The sequence below is a fragment of the Sarcophilus harrisii genome, chromosome 2 (assembly GCF_902635505.1).
Source record: "Sarcophilus harrisii chromosome 2, mSarHar1.11, whole genome shotgun sequence".
NCBI lineage: Eukaryota > Metazoa > Chordata > Mammalia > Dasyuromorphia > Dasyuridae > Sarcophilus > Sarcophilus harrisii.
In genome coordinates this window covers 661436116-661457137 of record NC_045427.1, presented here as the reverse complement: position 1 = coordinate 661457137, position 21022 = coordinate 661436116, and the positions used below count along the sequence as shown (strand labels likewise).

The 21022-nt window shown below is 47.0% G+C and overlaps 1 protein-coding gene across 1 annotated transcript in view; it reads right to left on the bottom strand.

Annotated features, from left to right (window-relative positions):
• Positions 1-299: 299 nt before the first annotated feature.
• The window catches only part of LOC116422020 (kinase non-catalytic C-lobe domain-containing protein 1-like), a 37628-nt gene continuing 16905 nt past the window's right edge, over positions 300-21022 (bottom strand). The window contains exons 4-7 of the mRNA XM_031957077.1: positions 15830-15976; positions 13785-13902; positions 11809-12656; positions 300-1045 (exon numbers count right to left, since the gene is read on the bottom strand). Coding sequence (XP_031812937.1) covers positions 878-1045; positions 11809-12656; positions 13785-13902; positions 15830-15976 — 1281 coding nt within the window. The 3' untranslated portion in view covers positions 300-877. The remainder of the gene's footprint in view (positions 1046-11808; positions 12657-13784; positions 13903-15829; positions 15977-21022) is intronic.

Sequence of the window (21022 nt, the reverse complement as noted above, 5' to 3'; positions counted from 1 at the left end):
ATCAGTGCCCGGCACAGACGGGGCGGGACAAGAGCTACAGAGGCACCTGCTCCCCGAGAGAGGGGATGGACCGAGGGTGGCGGACTCTGGGAGAGGTAGGGACAGAAGCGTGGACGCAGGGGCAGGTCGAGATTCCGTCCTCCTTCCTTCTCTCCCTCCCTTCTCTCTCTCTGTCTCTGTCTCTGTCTCTCCCCCCCCCCCTCTCTCTGTCTCTGTTTGTGTCTGTCTGTGTCTGTCTCTGTCTCTCTCCCCCTCTCTCTCTCTGTCTCTGTCTCTCTGTCTCTCTCTCTCTCTCTCCCCCTCCCTAGATTATGACTTATGTGGACATATATTTTGCATGATTTCCTAAGTGTGACCAGTTCTTGTTTTCTCAGCAGATGGGGGGGGGGAGGGGGGGAGTATCTGGAACCAAGAATTAAATAAGGTGGAAGGACTTATAAAGCGAAGACCGAGGGCGCCTTTGTGGGCAGTGACCGGCCCAGGCTGTCTGGGCCACCTTGGGGAGGGGGAAGTTGGCTGGGCAGGGGCTAACGGAGGGTCTTTGACTGGGGACCCCGTTCTATGCCCAGCCGAGCACTCTCCTCGTGGTCCCGGAGCCGGAGAAGTCTGGCCAAAAAGTGTACTTTTGACCTGGGAATCCCGTGCCTTGCCAGGTGTCTTGCACACAGCAGGCACTTAATAGCTGTTGGAGGACTGAAGCGCTGGCTCCTCTGCACCCCCTCCCCCCGGCGTCCCTTCCTGCCTCGCTCTCCTCGTCCCAGGGCACGGCTCTCGGAAGCGGCCTCCACCGCCTAAGTCCTGCATTACTCCGGGCCCTGGAGCTTGTGGGGGGGCCGGGCCAGCGGCCGAGTCAGCCTCGGGGGCACGGGCTGCCGGGTCAGGCCCGCCGCGGGGGCTCCACCAGCCAGATCCGGGAGACCGGGAGCTTACCTGGGTATTCTATGTAGCTCTGAAGGGTGAACAAAGCTTCTCGACACAGCGCCCACAGCTCGTACTCCCCAAAGGGCCTCCCCAGCCTGCACAGGAGCTCCTGCAGAGAGACCCACTGGGGGGGAGACAAGACAAGGAGGGGATCCCCGTTACCATGGGTACCAGTGGGCCCCTCTTCAGGCTCACGGGCAGAACCCAAGGGGCAGTAACAGCCAGGAGGCTTAAAAATGCCCACGTAAATATGCCCCTGGCTGGGACTGTGTGTGAGTGAGTGTGTATGTATGAGTGTGAGTGTGAGTCAGTGTGTGTGAGTGTGGGTGTATGAGTGTGAGTCAGTGTGTGTGAGTGTGACTGTGTGTGTGAGTGACCATGTGGCACTACGGGGCTGTGGGTCCCCAGTGACTGACCGTGTGCGTGGCCCTGGTCCCGGTGACTGACTTTCGGCACAGCTCGCCAGCCACCAGGGCACCCTCTTCTTCCCACAAGAGCCCTTGCGGGAAAGGCTTTTGGGGGACCTCTTGAGCCCCCAGAGGCCTCCTGATCCTGGGACCGAGTGGACACAGACTGAGGGATCTGTCCCTGGGCTCCCAGAGGTCACTGCCTGGGCCCGGCTGCTCCCAGAGTCTCCGGGGCTTGTGAGAAGCCATAAGGAAAGTGGTCTCGGGGCCTTCGGCTGCAGACTTTGCAGGGCAGCCGAGGAGAGAACGTCACCTTCTCCCAGGCCCCCCGGTGGCGCCTCATGGTTGTATCCAGACTCCTGAGTGTGTGTGTGGGGCAACGGGAGGGGCTGGTGCAGAAAATGGCCCCCAGGTTACAAGCCTGGGCCAGCGCAGAGCTAGAGCAGCCCCCCCACCCTGGCCTCCCCATCCTCCCCACGGCCTCCCCACAGCCTCCCCACAGCCTTCCAGCCTCGAGCACCAGGCTCACCTAAGCTTTCTTCCTTCCAAGGGAGAGGCCCAAGTTGGGCAGGGGGCTGAGAGGCAGCAGGACTGCTTCCTATAAAAGGCCTTAGACAGAAGGTGGGGCCCAGCCCCGCCCCAGGCTCAGAGGAAAGGCCTGGGTGGAGGCAGCCCGGAGTCCCCCTGCCAGGAGAGCAATTGGCTCTGCCCCCCAGGCCCCGGGCGTCCACTGACAGGCAGGCTCAAAGGGAGGTGTCTGTTTGAGACGGGTGCCAGCAGGACGGCTGATGAGAGCGGCCCCGGAGGCCAGCCAGGGACCCCAGGTCCCACGGGCGGGACCCGAAGGGTGAGGGGGCATCGCTGGCTCAGAGGCGGTTTTTGTCTCTCCCCCAACAACAGTTCCGACTTTGAGTTAGGTGGGGAGGGGGAGGGGGAGCCACCTTGTGCTCTCCAGAATGCTTGCATCAGTTCACAACTCTCTCAACCATGCATTTGTGTTCCAGTTTTCCCGCACTACCCCCACATTTATAATTTCCTTTTTCTTGTCACATTCGCCCGTCAGACAGATGTGAGGTCTACCTCAAAGTTGTTTTAATTTGCATTTCTCTAATCAATACTGATTTAGAACATTTCTTCATATGACTAGAGATAACTTAGATTATTGTAGCTGAAAACTGCCTGCTCATATTCTTTGACCACTTATCAATCAGGGAATGACTTGTAATCTTATAAATTTGACTAAATTTTTAATATATTTGAGAAACAAGGTCTTTGTTGGAGATTTCTGTTGCAAAAATTTCCCCACATTATTCTGCTTTCCTTCTAATTTTGGTTGCATTGATATTATTTGTGCGAAACAATATTAATATAATCATAATGGTCTATTTCCTATTTTAAAATGCTTTCTGTATCTTGTTTGGCCCTAAATTCTTCTCTAATGTTCCCCTAATTTGCTCATGGCATTAGCCTTTATGTATAAACCATGTACCCACTTTGCTCTGATCTTGGTATACGATATGAAATGAGGACCTATACAAACCTAGTTTCCACCATACTGTTATATAGTTTTCCCAGCAGTTTATGTCAAATAATGTGCTTTTGTTCCAACAGCTTGGATCTTTGGATTTATCAAACCTAAATTACTATGGTCATTTACTATAATGTATTATGTATCTAGTCTACTCCACTGAGCTACTATTTCTTAGCCAGTAGCAGATTCTTTTTCTTAGCCAGTACTAGATTGCAGCTATAGTTTGGACACAAACTTATCAATAATCCCTAGAAGAGTTAAAGCAAGAGTTTTTCTTTAAAGCAAAAAATGACTTTAAAAAATGAGAACTATGGAACAGAATAACGAAGAGAGAGTTAACAACTTGGTAAAAGAAATACAAAACTTTATCCCCCAAATAACTTTGAAAATGAGAATAGCCGAAAGGAAACACATGACTCCATGAAACATCAAGAAACAATAAAAGAGAGGCAAAAGGAAAGGAGAAAATGTAAACTACCTCAAAGGACAAACAACTGACTTGAAAAACAGAAGAATCACTGCCTACCTGCGAGTCATAGACAAAAATGAGCCTAGCTATCATAGTTCAAGAAATTATAAACCAGGAGCAAAAGTAGAAATTGAAAGGATCTGTTCCCACCTTTTCAGACACCAAAATGAAAACTCTAGGAATACCGTAGCCAAAATCCAGATTCCAGGGCAAGGGAAAAACACTCAGCAAACAGGTAAAAAGAAAAAGGCCAAGTACCACCGAGCCAGTCAGGATCACACAAAATTTATCAACCACCACTAAATAAATTAAGAGTTCAGGAGATTATTTTTAGGAGACAGGAGTTAGAATTATAACCAAGAATAACCTCACCTAACAAAACTAAGTATAATCCTACAGGGGAAAAAAGGGATTGTTAATGAAACAGAAGACCCTCCAGAATTCCTGATGATACCAGAGTTGAGTAGAAAATCTGACATATAAACAGAGGACTCAAGAGAATCAGCATGAGAAGGTAATCTTCAGTGAAAAACTTGAAGGGAAAAACTTAACAAGGTTAAATTGTTCCCATTCTTATATGGAGAGATGATACATTTTAACTCCTCAGAACTTTATCGTCAGCTAGGGCTCCTAAGGGAATCTATTAAGACAGAGGAACTGAGTATGTTTCTATTCGGTTGGGATGATCTCAAAAGAAGAGTAGAAGAGTGAGTAAGTGAAATGCAGCAGGAGATGAGGGGAGAGGAAGAATGGAGAAAATTCTACCACATAAGTGAGGTGCTCAAGGGAGAGTTTATATAATGGACAGGACAGTAGCAGAGTGGGGGGGAAGCCAGAAATATTTTAACTTCACTTTAATATGGACTGGTTGAAGGAGGTATATACACATGTAGGGCAGTGGAAAGGAATGGGATTAAGGGAAAGAGTGGAAAGAAGATTAAAAAGGAGGGTAAATTAAGGGAGACAAGAGACAGAGACAAAAGAATCTCTTAAAGAGGGTATGGGGGAAAATGAAGGAAAAGTATAAGAGAATGGGATGGAAGGAAATACACAATAATTGTGGATGTGAATGGGATAAACTCACCATAAAATGGAAGAGGATAACAGAATGTTAGAAAACAGAATCTTATTTTGTTTATAAGACACACACTTGAAACAAAAAGATACACACAAAGTTAAAATAAGGGATTGGAACAGAATCCATTCTGTTTCAGCTGAATTAAAAGGGCAAGAGTAACAATGAAGATTTTAGACAAAGCAAAAACAATAGACAATTAAAAGAGATGAACAGAGAAATTACAGTTTGCTAAAAAAAGTAGCAGAGACAATGAATTAATATCACTACTGAACACATAAGCACCAATTGTCTTAGTATCTAAATTCTTAAAGGAAAAGTAAAGGGAAATAAAGAAGGAAGAAATTTAGTAAAAATATTCTACTGTGGGACTTGAATTTATCCCTCCAAGATCTAGATATAGCTAACCATAAAATAAGAAGTCAAAGAGATGAGTAGACTTTTAGTAAAGTTAGATATGATAGACCTCTAGAGATGATTAAATAGGAATAGAAAGAAATACACACATTTCTCAGCTATGCATGGTATCTTCAAAAGACCTAACCATATATTATGGACATTAAATCTTCAAAATTGAGAAAGTTCAGATTAATGAATGAGCATACAACTAAAAAAAAATAGAAAAACAATGAATTAAAAGAAACAAATATCAAAATAGAAATTCTGAAAAAAATCAAAGGAGAAATGAACAAAATTAATTTTTTTTAAATTCAAGAAATAAAACTAGGAACTGGTTTTTTATGGGGAAAACATAATAAAATAGGTAAGTTAACTTGATTTTTTAAAAAAAGAAAAACAAATTATCAGTATTAAAAGTGAAAAATGTGAATTGTGAGTTCACAAACATGAATAAAAGTGATAATTAGATGCTATTTTTACCCAAATAGATGCCAATAAACCTAACACTCTAAATGAAACGAATAAATATTTACAAGAATATCTTTTTCACATTAACATGAAAGGAATTTAAATAGCCATATCTTTAAAAAAGAAATTGAGCAAAGTGTAAATGAACTTCCAAAGTGTGGGAAAAACTTAGGATCAGATGGACTTACAATGTAAGTCTACCAAACAGATCAATTAATTTCATTGCTATATAAACTTTGAAAACAATTGATAAAGTCCTGTCAAATTCCCTTTATGACAGAAATATGGTCTTGATACCTAAACCAGGGAAAGTCAAAACAGAGAAAGAAAAGAATAAACAAATTTCCTTAGTGAATATTGATGAAAAATTCTAAATAAAATACTACCGAGGACATAATAGCATTATATCACAAAAATCACATATTATGACTAGGTTGGATTTGTACCAGGAATTCAGGACCTATTCAATATTAGAAAAACTATAAACATAATAGACCATAGACCATATTAATAACAAAAAGAAGAAAAGCATAGGATGACTTCAATATTGAAGTGCAGAAAAAGTTTTTTTTGTTTTTTTTTTGGTGGATGGTATGATGAGATATTTAAAGAACCCTAGAGAACCCACCAACAAACTCGTTGATGCAATGAACAACTTCAGCCAATTGCAGGATATAAAAGAAAACCACACACATCAGCATTTCCATGTATTACCAACAAATCCAACAGGAAGAGATAAAGGAATTACATTTAAAATAACTACAAATAGTATAAAATATTTGGGAGACTACATGCCAAGACACACACAGGCCCTGTAGAAACACGATTACAAAACACTTCAGGCAGATATAGATAGCTCTAAATAATAGGAGAAATAATAAAGGCCAGGGGAAGGCCAAACCAATATAATAAAAATGACAATGCTGTTTAATTTACTTATTAGAACAAAATAACAAAAATTCATCTGGAGGAACAAAAGATCAAGAACATGAAGGGAATTAGAATCTGTGAATCTCTGTGTGTGTGTGTGTGTGTGTGTGTGTAAATGCAAGGAAAGGAAGTCTGGAAGTATGAAATCTCACACTATTCTGCAAAGTGGTAATCGCTAAAACAACTTTGATACCAGATAAGAAAAAGAATGACTGATCAATGGAATAGATTAGGCATACAATATACAGAAATAAATGAGCACTTAACCTAGTGTTTGATAAACACAAAGGTCACAGCTATTGAGACAAGAACTCATTATTTGACCACAAAAGTTTGGCAGAAACTAGGCATAGATGTACGTCTCACACTATATGTCCAGTCAAGCTCCAAATGAATACATGATTTAGACATAAAGGGTGACGGTATAAGCAAATTAGGGGAGCACTCGAAAAATTAATCTGTCAATCAGGGAAGAAATGATGACCAAACAAGAGATAGAGTGGCTCATGGGAAGTAAAATGGATAATATAAAATTAATTTTTTGAACAAATAAAACAAATGCAGATAACATTAGAAGAAAAGCAGGAAATGAAAATTATTTTGCAAGTGACTTTCACTGATAGAGGTCTTATTTTTAAAATATATAAGGAACAAGTTTATGAAAATAAGAATCATTCTCCAATTGATAGTCAAAAGGTTATGAAAAGGCAGTTTTCAGTGGAAGGCATCTAAGCTTCCATTAGTTTTATGAAAATATGATCCAAATTACTGATAATTTTTATTTTTAATTTTTTGGGGGCAATTGGGGTTAAGTAACTTGCCCAAAGTCACACAACTAATAAGTGTTAAGTGTCTGAGGTCAGATTTGATTTCAGGTCCTGCTGACTCCAGGGCTGGTGTGCTATCCACTGTACCATCTAGCTGCCCCTAAATCACTGATAATTAGAGAAATACCAGTTATAACAACTTTGAGGTACCACCTCACACCTACCCATTTGCCTAAGATGGAAAAAAAGAAACATGACAAATGCTAAAGGAGTGTGGTAAAATAAGTAGATTAATGCAGTGAATAGGGCAACTAAGGGGCACCATAGTAAATAGAGTACTGGCTCTGGAGTCAAAAAGACTAATTATCCTGTGTTCAAATCTGGCCTCAGACACTTACTAGTTGTGTGACCCTGGGTAAATTACTTAACCTTACTTGCCTCAGTTTCCCCATCTGTAAAATGAGCTAAAAAGGAAATGCAAACCATTCCAGCATCTTTGCCAAGAAAACTACAAATGAGCTCACTAATTCCCTCTTTCTGAAATTACCCCATTTTGTCCTGTATCGAGCTTTTTGGTACATAATTGTTTACAAGTTATTTCCCCCATTGGACTGTGAGCTTCTTGAGGCAAGGGACTATATTTTGAGCAACCAGGTGGCATAGAGGATCCAGTATCAGACCAGGAGTCAATAGGATGTGAGTTCAAATCTAGCCTCAGTTACTGTGTGACTGGCAAGTCATGAATCCCTGTTTGCCTCAGTTTCCTTATCTACCAAATGATCTAGAGAAGGAAAGAGCAAATCAATCCAGTATCTTTGTCGAGAAAACCCCAAAGGGGATCATGAAGAGTCGGACGTGACCGAGAACAACTGAACAAGCCAAAAAATGAATTGTTAAAAATGGAGCTGTGAATTGGTCCAACTATTCTGGAGAACAATTTAATACTATGCCCAAAGGACCATAAAACACAATGAACATCCAGCAAAAGCATTACTAGACCCGTTTTTCAAAGAAATCAAAGAAAAAGGGAAAAGATTCATATGAACAAAAATATTTGTGGCAGCTTTTGTTGTTGTTGTGGCAAAGAATTAGAGATGGAGGGGATGTCCTGGGAAACGGCTAAACGAGCTGTGGTCTACGAATGGGATGGGATATCTCTGTGCTCTAAGAAATAATGAAGGGGATGACTTTAGGAAAAACCTTTGGAAGATACATAAGGGGATACGAAGTGAAGTGGGCAGAAATCATGAGAACAAGGTATGCAGTAACTCAAGATGAAAAATGCTATCCACTTCACACAAATTAAGTCTGATCTAACCAATTGGAAAAATATTAAATGCTCTTGGATAGGGCGAGCAAATATAATAAAGATGACAATATTACCTAAACTAATCTATTTATTTAGCGCTATACCAATCAGACTCCCAAAAACTATTTTAATGACCTAGAAAAATAACAACAAAGTTCATATGGAAAACAAAAGGTCAAGAATTTCAAGGGAATTAATGAAAAAAAAATCAAATGAAGGTGGCTTAGCTGTACCAGATCTAAAATTATATTATAGAGCAGCAGTTACCAAAACTATTTGGTATTGGCTAAGGAATAGATTAGTTGATCAGTGGAATAGAGTAGGTTCAAGGGATAAAACAGTCAACAAATATAGCAACCTAGTCTTTGACAAACCCAAAGATCCCAGCTTTTGGGATAAGAACTTACTGTTTGATAAAATTGCTGGGAAAATTGGAAACTAATATGGCAGAAACTAGGCATTGATCCATACCTAACGCCGTACACCAAGATAAGGTCAAAATGGGTTCATGACCTAGGCATAAAGAATGAAATCATTAATAAATTAGAGGAACATAGGATAGTTTACATCTCAGACCTGTGGAAGGGAAGGTCTTTATGACCAAAGCAGAACTAGAGATCATTACTGATCACAAAATAGAAAATTTTGATTATACCAAACTGAAAAGTTTTTGTACAAACAAAACTAATGCAGACAAGATTAGAAGGGAAGCAATAAACTGGGAAAATATTTTACAGTCAAAGGTTCTGATAAAGGCCTCATTTCCAAAATATATAGAGAATTAACTCTAATTTATAAAAAATCAAGCCATTCTCCAATTGAAAAATGGTCAAAGGATATGAACAGACAATTCTCAGATGAAGAAATTGAAACTATTTCTAGTCATATGAAAAGATGCTCCAAGTCATTATTAATCAGAGAAATGCAAATTAAGACAACTCTAAGATACCACTACACACCTGTCAGATTGGCTAAGATGACAGGAAAAATAATGATGATTGTTGGAGGATGTGGGAAAACTGGGACATTGATTCATTGTTGGTGGAGTTGTGAACGAATCCAACCATTTTGGAGAGTAGTTTGGAACTATGCTCAAAAGTTATCAAACTGTGCATACCCTTTGATCCAGCAGTGTTACTACTGGGATTATATCCCAAAGAGATTATAAAGAAGGGAAAGGGACCTGTATGTGCACAAATGTTTGTGGCAGCCCTTTTGTAGTGGCTAGAAACTGGAAACTGAATGGATGTCCATCAGTTGGAGAATGGCTGAATAAATTGTGGTATATGAAAATTATGGAATATTACTGTTCTGTAAGAAATGACCAACAGGATGATTTCAGAAAGGCCTGGAGAGACTTACACGAACTGATGCTGGAGTGAAATGAGCAGGACCAGGAGATCATTATATACTTCAACAACAATACTAGATGATGACCAGTTCTGATGGATCAGGCCATCCTCAGCAACAAGATCAACCAAATCATTTCTAATGGAGCAGTAATGAACTGAACCAGCTATACCCAGAAAAGAACTCTGGGAGATGACTAAAACCATTACATTGAATTCCCAATCCCTATATTTATGCACACCTGCATCTTTGATTTCCTTCACAAGCTAATTGTACAATAATTCAGAGTCTGATTCTTTTGTACAGCAAAATAATGTTTTTAGTCATGTATACTTATTATGTATCTAAGTTATATTTTAATATATTTAACATCTACTGGTCATCCTGCCATTTAGGGAGGGTGGGGGTAAGAGGTGAAAAATTGAACAAGAGGTTTGGCAATTGTTAATGCTGTAAGTTACCCATGATATATCCTGTAAATAAAAGGCTATTAAATTTAAAAAAAAAAAAAAGAAAAATGCTATCCACCCCCAGAGTGATGAACTATTAAAGCTTCTCTCCATTCTTTCATTTCTGACTTCCCTCCCTCCTTCTTCCTTCCTTCCTTCCTTCCTTCCTTCCTTCCTTCCTTCCTTCCTTCCTTCATTCCTCTCTCCCTTCTTCCTTCCTCCTTCCCTTCCTTCTCTTCTCTTCTCTCTCTCTCTTTTGTTCCTTTTTAAATAATTGGGAGAAATATTAATTATACATTAATATATATTATATAATAAATATAATAAAAATGAACTACTACTTTATTCATTCAGCACCATAACAATGAAACTATTAAAGAATTATTTTATAGAGCTAGAAAAGTAACAAAATGTATATGGGGAAATAAGTGGTCAAGAATATCAAGTCAATCAATGAAAAAATGTGAAGGAAAGGGTCCTTGTACCGTATCTCAAACGACACGGTGTACATGGCACAATCATTGTTAAAACAGTTTGGTTTGGGCAACCATTTCTTGCCCAGCTGGTATCTGAGTTAAACCACTAGGTTTTTCCACATTCCCTGCTTCCCTTCTCATCTTAGCTGCATTGGGGTTTTTGGGTGCAAATTCAGTGTAATCAGAAATGTCTTTTATCTTCGCTGCCTTTCATGTCTAACCTCCTTGAGAAGGCCATTGATAGGCACTTCCACTTCCTTTCTTCTCATTCTCTTCTTCATTCTTTACAGTCTGACTCCCAGCCTTATTATTCGGCTCTCCCCAAGGTCATTAATGTCCGTGTCCAGGGGAGCATCTGCTCTGTGCTTTCTAGACTGTCTCTTCTGGGGAAGCCGGGTGCTACCAGAGGGCCCCTGGAGCGCACCAGGGCCCGGAGTCAGGAAAACTCCTCTTTGGGAGTACAAATCTAACCTAGGATACATAAGCTGGGTGACCCTAGGCGAGTCCCTGCCCCCTGTTTGCCTTAACTTCTTCATCTGTAAAATGAACCGGGGAAGGAAATGGCCAGGCCCTCTGAATGGGGTCATGGTGGAAAAACGACTGAATAAAAACAAACAATAAGAATGGTCATCCAGTCAATGTGGGTCTGAGGAGAGGCTCTGAGCCACCTTCCCACCTCTCTGGCTAGCACCTCTCTAGTGAGTAAAAATAGGGATTTACTGACTTTGGCTGTAGCTTTCCGAGAGGTCAGCAGCATGGCGTCTGAAGAAAGGGAGGACTACGCTGACCGAAGAGCCAGCCCCCGGCTGCTCCATAAATCCACGGCTTCAGAGCTGGGGATGGGGGTGTGGAGCTGGCCTGAACTCGCTGGACTCCCCAACAGAATTTAGAGCTTTTGTTTCCCAAGGAGCCTGACACAGGCCTGGGGACCGGCCCCTGGGAAGGGCCCAATTAGAGCCTCTTGGGAGCCAACTGGACTGGATGGACATGACTGTCAGGAGAGCTCCTCTGGGACCCCGGGACTCAGCCTCCTGGGGAGCCTGCTGGGTCCCACTTTCTGGGTGTCAGAGCCTGGGCCAGAGTGCCTTCTGGGACAACCTTGGGATGGGGAGAGATTTCTCCTGCGCCCCTTAGACCTGAACCCAGGCGGCCTCAGGCTGGTGCTTATCCAGACACATGGAGGAGCTGTCCAGAGTTCTGGGCCTCCCTCCCCCCACCTCTGGCACCCACATGGAACCAAACCTCAAGGTACTCTACCTGCTCGCCGCTGGTGCCATCTAGCACTCCACCTCCCGGGCTGGGTTCTTCCTGACTGTCCGCCATCCCTGCGTTCTCTGGGGGGCCCGTGTTCTCTGGGGGGCCCATGTTCTCTGGGGGGGCCCTTTCTGGGGCCCCAGGATTCATCCTTAAGTTCGGATCCTGCGGTGCATTTTTGCTGGGTCCTCCGGGAACTTCGGCGTCGACCGCTGTCTCTGTGCCATCAGGAGCTGCTTCTCCAGGCCCAGGCCGAGCACGCTTCTCCCCGTGGCCTCCACTGCCGCCGTCATACCCCTCGCCACCTCCTCGAGTACCAATGGCTCGCTCCCGCGGGGGAGACCGGGACCTCTCCCCCGGGGGGTCGGCCAAGCGCTCGGACCTAAGTCGGTGCTTGGCTTGGGCCTTGATGGGGAAAGGCCCGTTTTTCCCCTCTGGGAAGATCTTCCTGTAGTCTGGAGGAAAGAATTCGGAGGCAGGGGGCTGATTCTTCCTGGTCAGAGATCCCCCGGCGGTCAAGGACACACAGAAGTTGTTGGACTCGGGGGCCTCCATGAGGAGGCGTGGAAATGTCTGGATTTTTCTCAGGCGGCTTTTCTTCAGGAGCCCCCTGTCCGGGTCACTGTGGGAGTAGCCCGAGTCCAGGAAGAAGCTGGCCAGCTTTTCCTTCGAGAAGCTCTCTGGGTCGTTTTTGTCGCCGGCCGGAGGCCTCGGAGGCAGACTTCTCTGGGCCGTGGGGCCGCCGTCCCCACCCTGCGGGTCTGCTCCAGCAGGGGCGACCCCCTCCGAGCGCTTCTCCTCCAGCTGGGTCCTGGGGCCCGTCCTCCCCCTCCACATGTTCTCATTCACATCTGCAGGACAAACATGGATGAGATGCAAGCAGACCGGGGTCGCTCCCACGGGGCAGAGGTGGGCTCCAGGCCCATACAGTCCCTTTTCCTTTTGAGCGGCCCCCAAACATCTGCAGGTAAGCCCACCACTGGCTGCCCCGATTGCTCCCTCACCCAAAGGGCCCTCCCCGTCCCTCAGACTTCCTGGGGCTCGCCCTAGCCAGGGAGGCAAGACCGTGGCTGCTGCAATGGCTCCGGGGCTGATAAGCTCAGGGGAACCCTGTCTGAGCCTTCAGTGCCCTCTAGATGCCGGGGCCCTGCCAAGATCTATCCCGGAGCTTCTCCCCAGGGAGGGATTGTGAGGACGGATAATTTGGCTCCTGCTCTTTCCCCAGTGAAACATCTCCCTTCCCTGGGGCTCTCATGCAGGGACTCAGAAGTGCCACGTAAAGGCCCACGGGACCAGTGGTGGACACTCCCCTTGTCATGCCCCTTTCAGGCCCCTTTGTTAGGCTGGGGGAGACCGGGGTGTGGTGGGAGGCAGAGAGCAGGGAAGGGCCAGAAAGGGAGGGCTTGTATGGGCCAATCTGCTGGAGAAGGAAGGACCTGGCCCAGAAGCAGCTCTGCAAGGACCAGAATCTGGGACCAGGAAAGAAGGAGGGAGACAGAGCAGACAGGTAAGAAGGCTTGGGCCCTAGAGACTCCACGCTGCCCCTGGGACTCCACGCTGCCCCAGGGACTCCACGCCGCCCCCAAGACTCCACGCTGCCCCCGGGACCTCTGGTCTTCCCCTCCCAAGAAGCCTGAATTGGTGCCCGTGGTGCAGGTCCCGGAACAGAACTCGGGGCTCTGGCCCTCTCCCCTGTCCCAGCCGAGGGGGCCACAGGCCTTTCTCTTCAGGCTAGGGGAAAGGAGGGACACCTGCGCTAATGTCTAGTAGTTTGCAGCAGGGAGAATCCTCAGACCGACCTCCCCGCGAGCCCTCGCCCGTCCGGAGAGACTCTTCCAGCAGCTTCCCCGAAGACCAAGGGCACCTCTCCGGGGAAAAGCGCTGAGTCAGCCCCACACCCTCATGCCTGCCTCACTTTCCCCAGTGTGTTCCCGACTTCCCTAGCTTCTCCGTGGCGGGTGCCTGGGGTGCTTTTTTACCTTGAAAAGTCCCGAAGGACTCGATGGAAAGCACTCTTCTCCCGACGGCGGACAGGTCTCGGCAGATCTGACAGGAGGAGGCCGCCTGCACCTTCCCCTCGCACAGGGTGATGATGCTCTAGATGGAAGGCAGAGACAAAGGCAAGCTCTCCCAGCCGCCTTTGCCACAGCACAACGGGAAGCTGATGGGCTCACGGCAACGGAGGGCCATCCATACCGGGGGTCTCTCCTCGGGACCCCCACCCTCACCACAGCAACCCTGCCCACAGCATGCCAACAAGTCCTGGGAGAAGTCTCAGTGGCCAGTCCCGGCTCGGCGGCTTGAGCAAGGGCCTTTAGCCCCTTTGGGCAGCCCAAGGAGGGGGGGCAGGCCTAATACAGACCATGCTCCTGGCCAGGGCCCCAGGACAGCTTGTGGAGGAGGACCTGGAAGGGGCGCCATCCTCGAGGCCACTGGGACCCTGGCAGGGGAGCCCCTGCTTCATAGGTAAGGGGAGAGCATGAGGAAGACGGCCATTTCCCATAAGCCTCTTTCTTGTGTCAGCATCGTGTCAGGTTCGAGATGACGTCTGAGAGTCAGAGAGCAACCCGGGAAACATGCTTGGAGGAAACGTGCTGACGAGCGCTCCCAGGACATCCAACCCTGCTGGTGGGTGCGGAGGAGGCGGCCGGTGCGTCCTGTGCCATAATGTCGCTGCCGGGCTCGGGCAAGGCTTCCTGCGGAGGAGCGCACGACCCCCTGGCCGGAGAGGGCTTGCGAGCATTGAGCACAAAGGCCCCGGGAACCGTCTGGTCCAGCACTCGTGACCCACCAGTGCATGCCAAAGTGGTCACTCCCAGCCCACAGTGGAGCAAATGGTCAAAGGATAGGAACGGCCGCTCGAGAGGAGGACCCACTGTCCCCATCGCCTCGGTAACAAGCAGAGCTGGCGCGCTCCCTCGCGCTGCTCGGACAATTGGACACGAGGAAACTCAGCTCAGGCAGAAGTGGGGGAAAGCTGCCCCTCCTCCACCGACGGGATAATTTGGCCTTCGGTTTTCTCGATTTGGGAACCCGGCGAAAAGCCGCGAGTCTTAGACCCATCATATCCTTTGACCCAGTCGTTCTACTGTTGGGAATATACTCTGAAAGGGTTATGAAAAAGGGCTACCTGCTCACAGAGTCTCACAGCAGCTTTAGGGGATTGCAAAACCCTGGAAGCAACCTAAGCGTCCACCAACGGGGCAACGGTGAAATAAACTGAGGCACATTCATATCATGGAGACTCTAAGGCCAATGGGGCTGACCATGAAAGGCCTCTCTTTGTGACCACCTGCCAAGGGAGAAGAGCACAAGCACAAGAAGGAGCCTCCCCATGCTGGGAGGACAGGTCCTGAAGGGGCTCAGGGGGTGAGGAGAGAGTGAACGAACAAATCTCACAGGGACCGGCCCATCACCGCTCACACGGACCCCAGACGCTGAGGGGCGGCATACCCAGTCGTACACAAGCCTGCCCTGAGCCTTGACCAAGGGATGCTCTGGGTGCGGGTGGTCAGGAGGAGGGACCTCTCTAATCAGTCCTTGGGAACACCTCATCCATCAGGACGCATCCAGCTTAGGGCCGGCCACATGGCCACGACCCTGGGGAGCGGAGCCACGGCCACTGCTGGTTGCTGGGAGTGTTCTGCCGCCGCTGCCGCCTCAGACCCCCTCCCTCCAATCTGTGGGCCCCGCTCCTACTGCCTGGACTTCACCGCTGCACCCAGGAGGCCTGCTCCCTCTGCCCTGGCATACCCTTCTCCCACTGGGGGCTTCTGTTATGGCTCAGGGCCTGAACTTCCCCGGCCCAGCAGGTATCTTTCTTCCTTCCTCCTCTGGCTACCGCTTCAACCCTCCAGCTCCCTTTTGTGGGACTTCCATGAGAATGCACCCCTTTGACTAGCTTGGTACCCCAAGGCTTCTTCCAGTGCTTGCCACAAACCAGGCACCTTGCACAGGCTTGTGGCTGGCTCCCAGGTACAACCTCCTCCACCAATAGGGAGCCCCCCAGCCCGCTCCAGCTCACCTCAATGTCGGGCCTGCTGCTGGGACTCTCCTCCTGCATCTGGTCCAGGAGGGTCTCCAGGTCCTTACAGAACTTTGGCTCTAGCTCAGGCTCTATCACATACTCAATGGCAGCTTTCAGGGTCGCCCCCAGAGAGTAGATGTGGGCCTGCAGAAAGGGCAAATGGGCTCGTTCAGCTGCAGCCGTTCTTCAAAGGCAAAAACCAGGCCCCGGCCCCTCCCAAACACAGGCACCAGTGTGCTCTTCCAGGCCTGGTTAATGACGAGCCCCTGTCTCAGGAGACCCTGCTGCGGAAGGCCACCATCTGCCCCGGGGGGAGGCAGGACCTCCTCAGGCAGGGCCTAAGAGGGCAAGATCCCTGCTGAGCAGCTTCCAGGTTCCATTGGGCCCGAGGACCAGGGCTCCAATGTTACCACAACCTCCTGCGAACCAGAGGCCTGGATGCCCAATAGTCGGGGCTTCTCCAGCTGAAAGGACTCTGCACTGCCCCACAAGTCTCACTGAAGCCTTTGGGAGTCCGGCTGTCAGCACGGGGGCTGCAGACCTAAGGAAGCTGAGATCCCCATGTCTTTAAGAGCGCTACCTGTTAGATCCATTGAGGCTCTGTTCTGCCCACTACCAGTCTGCACAATGGGGTTGGGGAGCTCCTATGATTTTAAAGATGGAATCCACAAGCAGAAGAGGTCAGTGGATCCCAGATGTCCTAAGGATACAGAAGCGGGCGCAGCCCACCCCAGTGGCCTCACCGTTGCCTCCTGGACTATCACACTAGTGGCTGGGCTCAGCCTGCTTCAGATCTCCCCCTCTCCAGCCCACTCTCCACTCAGTCCCCAGGGAGCAGCCAGTGCGTCCCATGCCGTAATGTTGCCACCGCTCCCCAGTGCCCAGAGGGACTTCCCAGAAGTACCCGACTCTGTGGACTCCAAGGACCCCCTGTTCCCCTGGGCCAAAGTACAAAATGGCCTTCAAAACCCTTCCTGTGCCCTCTCCTACCTTTCCAGGCTCTTTATTCCTCAATTTTGTTTGATTGACTGGTCCCAGCCTTCTGGCTGTTCCACAAACAAGACCCCCCGTCTCTCAGGTCTGGCCATTTTCTCTGGCCGTCCCCCAGGCCTGACACGTTCTTCCTTCTTCGTTTCAGATATTTCAGAGAATTGTGAGGAAAGTGCTCTGTGACTACAGCACTGCATACGGATCCAAAAGCCCCAGAAAAGGGTTCTCTGGCAAACGTCCAGACCTCTTCATGGGAGGATCCTGGATGTGACAGCGAGGCTGCTGCTGAAAGTTTCCTTCTTGCTAAGGCCCATGATTCGAGAAGATCGGACAAGCTCCCGTGGCTTGCTTTGGAAGGGGGAGTTGCAGAATGAAGCGTCGCCTGGCTTCTTTTTTTTTTTTTTTTTAAATTAAAGCTTTTTATTTACAAAGCATATGCTTGGGTAATTTTTCCAACATTGATCCTTGTATAACATTTTTTTCCCCAAATTTTCCCCTCTTTCTCCCTACCCCCTCCCTTAGCTGGCAGCTATCCTGACTTCCTTTAAGTCTCAACTAAAATCTCACCTTCTATAGGAAGCCTTCCACAAACCCTCTTAATTCTAATCTCTTGCTTCTTTTGTGGCCCCTCTATCCCTCATTAAGTTATCCCTGACCTCTCTCCACACAGCTGTTCAAGTCTTCCTGAAGCAAAAGTCTAACCACATCATACCCTGCTAAGTAACACCTCCGTGGCCCCTCCCTGCTCCTTCTGGGAACCCAACTCTCCTACGTCCTGTCCGCCCCCATGCCTGGAGTTGGCCAAGAGCTCAGACCGGGATGTGTCGATTTAAGAATTATCAATATAAAGATGATCACCTAATCTCTAGAAGCTGATGAGATTATCAAGTGAAAAAAGAGGGAGAAGAGGGTTCAGGACAGAGCCCTGTGGGGCACCCAAAATTAGGACATGTGGTCTGGATGAAGAACCAGCAAAGGGGACTGAGGAAGAGTCAGATAGGAGAGAACAACAGGGAGCAGCAAGAAGAGGAGGATGTCCAACAAAGTGTCAAAGAGGGAAGTGAGGAAGAGTCAGATAGGAGAGGACAAGAAGACAACAGAGAGAACCAAGAAGAGGAGAATGTCCATCAAAATGTCAAAGAGGGAACTGAGGAAGAGTCCAATAGGAGAGAACAACAGGGAGCAGCAAGAAGAGGAGGATGTCCAACAGTGTCAAAGAGGGAACTGAGGAAGACTCAGATAGGAGAGGACAAGAAGACAACAGAAAGAACCAAGAGAAGGAGGATGTCCAACAAAGTGTCAAAGACTACAGAGCTTAAGGAAAATGAGAATTTAGGAAAGGCCTTTCGGTCTGGCAAATAGAGATTATTTGTGTCTCCAGAAAGAGCAGTTCTAGTCAAACCCAGGGTGCAGAGTTAAGAAAAGAGTGAGAGGCTGTGTGGGAAACACAGCAGTCTGAACAAGATAGATCTCACAATATTAATTATTGTCGTGTCGTTACCGTTGTTTAATCATGATATTATATGCAATTTATATCATGTAAATGCAGAACACTTTGGTATTGCTAAATGCTGAATATCATTAATTGCTATAGACAAAAACATTTAGTTTTATGTTCTAAAGAGCTATTTGTGCAACCTTGACTTTTCTATTTCAATAAACAATAGATGTACCAAAAAAAGAAGAGTGAGAGAAGAGTAAGTGAAGGCACCTGTTATAGATGGCCATACAATGGAGGAAATGTGGATAAATGAGGGGTTTTTGCAGATGGAGGAGACAAAGGGCATGTCTATGGACAATAGAGAAGTAGCCAACAGAGAGAGGAGAGGTAAGTGAGAGACTGGAGTGGAGGGGCAATCTGCTGGGGAAAATGAGATGGAATGGCTTCAAGTGTGCAGGTAGAAGTTTAAGCTTTGTCAAGAAGGGCCAACCCACTGTGTAAAACTGGGACGCAAAGGAAGAGAAAGGAACAGAAGGTATCTGAGTGATCTGAGATGAAGAGGAGGAGGAGAGAATGTTCTCAGACAATGACCTCAGTAAAATAAGGGACAAGGTTCTCAGCTGAAGACAGTGGGAGAAGAGAACACAGGAAATCTGAGGAGGAATGCAAAGGTTTGCAAGAGTTACTGTGGAGAGCTGGAGAGTGAATTAATTAGGGAGGGATAGATGGGTTGTCTAGCAGTACTGAAGGCTGCTTGTGGTTGTGTAACATAAATCCATAGTGAATCTGGTAAAGATGGTTACGTGATTTTTTCCACCCTCATTCAGCAATGTATTTCTAAAGGCAAATGATGGCAGTGATCCAAGGCTGAGGCTTGCCAAGACAAGGATGGTGACATAAGGAGGTGGTGAAGGGGGAAAGGAAGAGAGAGTGGCTAGTGCAGGGGCAACAACTTGGGAGAAAACTGAGGGGTCAAGATTTTAGAAGTCGGGGTGTTAGTGAAAAACAAGGTTTGGAAATGCCAAGATAGGAATGGTGAGCCAGCAGAGGTGGCAGATAAGGCATTTTCAGAGTTCTTCAACGTGAAAGTGGTGCATTGTGGGCAATGACGACATCAAAGAGCAAAAGTAGGAAGGTGGAGGAATCGCTCTTGTGAAATAAGTTGAAAAATTGGGAGGCTGAGGGTGTATCATCATATTTATTGAAATCCCTTTGTGTAAGGAGAGAATGTGGGGAGAAGAGGGAGATTTTGAGACAGGCATTGAGCTCACTGAGTAAAGAAGGGAGTGTCCTGGAGGTGAGTCAGCTTCCCGAATTTGGATTGTATGGTAGAAAGGGCAGAAGTTTGATAATCCAGGTTTTTTGGTTCTTTTTTTTTTTTTTTTTTTTTTTTTTTTTTTTTTGCAACCTGGGCAAGCTACTTTAGCTCTAGGTGCTGTAGGCAACTCCCTTGGTAAATCAGAGAGGTACCAGAAAGGGGAAATCACAGAGCCTTGTGTATCTGTATCAATGCTAGCACCTGGAGCATGATGAAAGCTCCAAGTGTAAAGGACAAAGAAGGTCAAAGAGATCCTTGGGGAACAGTCCTCCACATTAGAGGACAGGGTATGAATAATGACCCAAACAAAGAAGCTGAGGAGAGGTCAGATGGGGAGAGGAAGTAAGAGAGAGGAGTTAGGGGAATGAAAAAATGGCAAGTTAGGGTTGGGGTGGTCAAGAACGGACAATACTTTAGCTAAATCAAGAAGGAAGTCTTCAATCTAATCAAAGTTTGAATAAGGAGATCTTGAGAGGTGGAACTAGCAAGTCAGACAATAAAAGGTTGAGGAATTAATGGGAGACAAGAAAATGAAGATGAGGGGGCTGCTTTTCCCCCTAAGAATCTGGGAAAAGGAGAGAGAGAATGAAAATCTGAAAGGTGGTCAGGATCAAGGGAATTTTCTAAATAGTAAGGAACACTGGGGCATGTTTGTATGCATTGGGGAAGAAGCCAATGGATAAGGAGAAACTGCAGAGTAAAGAGGAAGGTGGGAAAGGGAGCAAGATCTTGGAGAAGATGGAAAGGGTTGGGGGAACAAGCAGAGGGCTTAGTGTTGGTAATAAAGACCCCTTTCTCTCCCTAAATGGCACAAGGGATGTAGGAATGGGGCAGGCTTAGTTAGAGTATCTGAATTAGTTTTGGAGAGAAGGTGTCACAGATCATGTGCTCACTCTTCTTGGTAAAATATGCTGAGAGGGGGAGTGAAGGAGAACCAGCCAGGGTTTTGCCAAGGCCTTGCCCACAATATCCTCTCAATAGATGCATGTGTCGATGGGGGAAGAATGGTTGCCATGCTGCAGTGGGATATGTGCCAGATCAACCATCTGGCAAGATGGTGCCCAATCTCAGAGCAGGCAGTTCTATGAAGAGTGCACTGCACTGTGGGAGCCCCAGAATTTGGGCACAATGACATTTTCTTCATTTTGTTCTATATCTTTATACTACCTACGTTTTCCTTTAGCTTCCATGGGTCAGCTGAGCTAGCCCTGACTGGGGTGGGGAAAGCCACTATTCTGCACAAAGAAAAGACCCTCCCTGCTGGGCATCCAGTGCCAGTTTCTACCCAGAGCCTTTCCTGACTGCCAGGTGCCCTCTGTTGCAGCGGCTCTGTCTTCAGGAAGAGGGAATGTGAAGCAATGTCAATAAGACTGAAGGAGAGGGAGCAGGATCCACTTTCTTGTCACTGGATAAGTCATTGGAGGCCATACATTATTTGCTC